This window comes from Falco rusticolus, chromosome Z (assembly GCF_015220075.1).
Source record: "Falco rusticolus isolate bFalRus1 chromosome Z, bFalRus1.pri, whole genome shotgun sequence".
In the NCBI taxonomy this organism is placed as follows: Eukaryota; Metazoa; Chordata; class Aves; order Falconiformes; family Falconidae; genus Falco; species Falco rusticolus.
In genome coordinates, this window is record NC_051210.1 from 16,687,289 (window position 1) to 16,690,777 (window position 3,489).

The 3,489-nt window shown below is 52.4% G+C and overlaps 1 protein-coding gene across 2 annotated transcripts; it reads left to right on the forward strand.

Annotated features, from left to right (window-relative positions):
* On the forward strand, positions 1-3,159 carry SPINK4 (serine peptidase inhibitor Kazal type 4). 2 transcript variants are annotated; one of them, XM_037373961.1, is made up of 4 exons: positions 1-76; positions 1,062-1,096; positions 1,426-1,538; positions 3,000-3,159. In XM_037373961.1, exons 1-4 carry the CDS (start codon positions 16-18, stop codon positions 3,052-3,054), a joined length of 264 nt encoding a protein of 87 aa, XP_037229858.1. In that variant the 5' UTR covers positions 1-15; the 3' UTR covers positions 3,055-3,159. The 2 variants fall into 2 exon arrangements, with proteins under 2 accessions (XP_037229858.1, XP_037229857.1); XM_037373960.1 differs by lacking the exon at positions 1-76 and having other exon boundaries at positions 928-1,096.
* Positions 3,160-3,489: the final 330 nt, after the last annotated feature.

Below are 3,489 nucleotides of genomic sequence, written 5' to 3' on the forward strand. Positions count from 1 at the left end.
GTGCCTGAACCAGCCATGCCTGCGAGGGAGCTGCTGGTTGTGGCGGTGGCACTGGTGACTCTTGTCACTGCCAGTGGTAAGCCTGCTCTGCTGCTGGCAGCCAGCTCTTTGGTGGTGGCTTGGGAATGACAGAGGGACCAAAAATGGGTGGGAGGGCAGAAAGACCCAGAAGTTCAGGTTTGGAGAGGAGGTGAGGAGGGCAAGCAAACACAGGGGCAATGTGGTGGGGAAGGACTGCAGCAAACACACTGTGCCCTATTAGCAGTTTGGGGCAAGGGTTGCAGCCTGGTTCATCAATGATATTGCATTCAGGAGAGGGATGGGATAGGGGACAGGCTGCAATTTGAATGAGAACTGAGATGTGGGAGGACAGCACATATACTGGGGCGGCAGCTACTGTTGTTCCTGTATCCATGAAGACCTGCAAGTCTGTGCAAGAGCACTATGTGCTCAGAATGTTCATGTGCGAAGCAGCTGTTTGTAGACTCTTAAAAACCGACGCTACCTAGGTGCATGTAGTAGTGGTACTGCAGCTGCCTGGGTGTGAGCCCTCATATTCCCAGGATATTCATGCACTGCACAGACAGACTGTGAACTGTTGCTGCCGCTCTGTCTAACAGCAGAAGAGGAGTCCACTGAATGCAGCCCTCCCTGGGCATGGCTGTTGACCAGCTGTGCAGTGCCACCCAGCATCAGGTCTCTGAGATACCCCACGTCCCCGTGCAGCACTGCTTCAGTTCACATTTCCTGGGACATGTTGGATGCTCCTGGTCCAGAAACTGGGAAAGAGGGCTGTTGAGAGAAGGATTGGGGTGGGAACAGGCATTCCCAGCTTTGTCCCAGCCAGCTCAGCTACAGATGGAGGCCGTGCTGCTGGCAGGGCGGCAGGGCGGCCTGCAGAAAACTGACCCCTACCTCACAAAACCCACACAGCTGATCCGGGTCCTGAGCAGACCCTGCACCACCTTGCCTTCCCTTTGGATGTGACCCTTTGTCGATGTTGCCTGCTCCTGCCACTGGTCACAGGTGTGCCACGCTCATGGGTCCCTGCTCTGTTTCAGGGGCAGAGGTGAATGAAGAGAAAGGCCTGAGAAGGGTAAGAGGTTTTTGGTTTTCCTTGTTCATGGCTTGAGGTAGGATTTAGTGCCTGGCATACCTGGGAGAAAGGCTATTCCCAGCAATGATCCCCAGCCTCATGGGTACTGAAGCTCCAGCATCAAACCCACATCAAAGCCCAGGCTGTGAGTCCCACTGAGGGATATGGTGGCCTCTGCTCCCTGCTTTCCCACTGTGTGTGCATGCCCTGTCCTGTCCGGGATAGAGGGAACCAGGTTGCCAGTGCCACTTGCTCCTGCCTGGGTGCTGTGAGAGCAGGAGATGGGTGCTGTTGGCACTGAAATGTGTGCTGTGGTTTCTCCTTTCCAGCCGGTGTGTGGAGACATGGTCGAGCTGCAGGCCTGCCCCCTCCTGCATTTGCCTGTCTGTGGAACTGACGGGAACACCTATGCCAATGAATGCCAGCTCTGTGTACAGCAAATGTAAGCTCGTGCCCTTGGCAGAGACCTCCAGGAGTCTAATTTTGGCCCTCTGAAACTGGGTGCTTGTGAAATACTGTCATTCAGCCTCCCCTGTGCCTGGGAAAAGCCATGGCAGGTGGGAAGCACACGTGTTCCTGATAGTAAAGGGGAAGAGGACTTTTGTACGTCAGCTGAGCTGGGCAGTGGGCTGTGAAACCTGTGAGCTTCACTTCCCTGAGCTGGCAGATAGGTGCAGGGGTGCCCCCAGCCCTTGCCTGCCCCATCCTTGGCACTGCATTTAGTGACTACTGTGCAGTTGCAGGGTGGGGGACTTGGCTCATTGTGTTGGCAGGGGACTAATCCCACAGAAGAGCTGAATATTCATCTGTCGGATTGGCTTGCTAAATCAGACCACCTTGTGGCTGCATGATCAGCAGATCCAAAAGGTGAGGTCAGGAGTTCGTGGCCAGGACACCCTCCAACACAAGTGCCTCCAAGCTACCAACAAACCAGACACTCTCTGCAGAGGATGGGAGAAGGTCCCACTATCTGTGCTGCCTGCAATTAGAGAAGGGAGAGTGGAACATATATGGGCAAAAAAGTCAACTAGGCATATAGCGTGGACAGTCAAATAGCACCGCTAAGCCCGTTAGAGGGGCCTCTGTGAATGCAGATGCCCTGTGATGTGCCTCTTGTGGCAGAACTTCAAACTGAAAGTACCACCATAAACTTGAGGGCTAGGGCAACAGGGACCCCATGAAAAGCACAAGGATTGCTTCGGGGCAGTGATTTTATGCAGGTTGGGAAGTGATTGTCTGAGTAGGATTTCCTGCTAGAAAAGGACTGAGAGCAAAGATCAGGTTGAACACAGGTCAGCAGTGCACTTGCACAGAAAATAATACAAACTGTGCTGGCCTGCAGGAGGAGAGGCATGATCAGATTGTCAAGGGAAGCTGCAAGGAGGTATGGAGGAGCTGCATCTGGCTAGTCTGGGTGAGAGGAGGCTTGGGGGGACCTAGCAGCAGCCTACAGTTGCAAACAGGATGGAGCCACACTCTTCTTGGTGGTAGCAGGTGATGCAACACAGGGCAACAGCCACAAGCAGCAGCCTCAGGGGGTACAGGTTGGACACAGGGCAAACCCCTTCCCCAGAAGGATGGTGCATCGCAGAGGTAGAGGGGCTGTTCACCCTTGTGGGGTGGTGGGTAGGGCTCAGACAGAGCCGTGGCCACCATAACCCCACACTGGGGACAGTCCTGCTGTGAGCAGGTTGGGCTGGAGTTCCACCACTACTGCTGCATGCCTGGGGAGGGGACATCTGCGTGCCAGGATGGCTTGCAGTCACCTCAGCTTTTTAGACAGGAAAATGAGCAAGCCAATTTTATAATAGTCAGCTGTGTTCCATGGGCTGGACGGGAGCCAAAATGTGACTTGGGGAGTGTTTTTTTGAGCTCTTACTCTTTTTTTCCTATGTTATTCTAGGAAAACCAGGCAAGACATCCGGATTTTGAAAGATGGGGAGTGTCAAGATATCTGAGCTTTCTGGTAGCTTTCCTGAGCCTAGAAATAGTTGATTAATTGATACAGTGTGCTCTGTGCTGACTGCACACTCAAGTTAGCAATGGTGAATAATAAAATAACATGCACGATCTTATTTCAACAGTACAGTTTTATGCAAGGCTGAGGGAAAACAGCACAAGCCAGTCCCACAAAGGGCTGCTAAAAGCATACAATCAAAACATTAATTTCAAATCCACATCACAAACCAGAAATATTTCACCCACATTTCTGTGAGAAAGGCCACGTGGGAGCAGCAAGAAGCACATAGATTCCAGTGAAGAAGGTGCAGAAAAAATGTGAGTTTTTTCTATAGGAGGCAATTGAGTGAAGGGAAAGTGAAGTTTCTTCATCATGGGAAAAGGTAACTCCCTGGCTCCCTAGTAAATGCCACCACTTCCAAAGCTGATGTACA

What these genes read in the sequence shown, in the direction of transcription:
- SPINK4 (XM_037373960.1), top strand. Translation starts at nt 998, where the DNA reads ATGTTGCCTGCTCCTGCCACTGGTCACAGGTGTGCCACGCTCATGGGT. An exon ending in AAGAGAAAGGCCTGAGAAGG is followed by an intron (nt 1,097 to 1,425) that starts GTAAGAGGTTTT and finishes TCTCCTTTCCAG; the next exon opens with CCGGTGTGTGGAGACATGGT. An exon ending in CAGCTCTGTGTACAGCAAAT is followed by an intron (nt 1,539 to 2,999) that starts GTAAGCTCGTGC and finishes ATGTTATTCTAG; the next exon opens with GAAAACCAGGCAAGACATCC.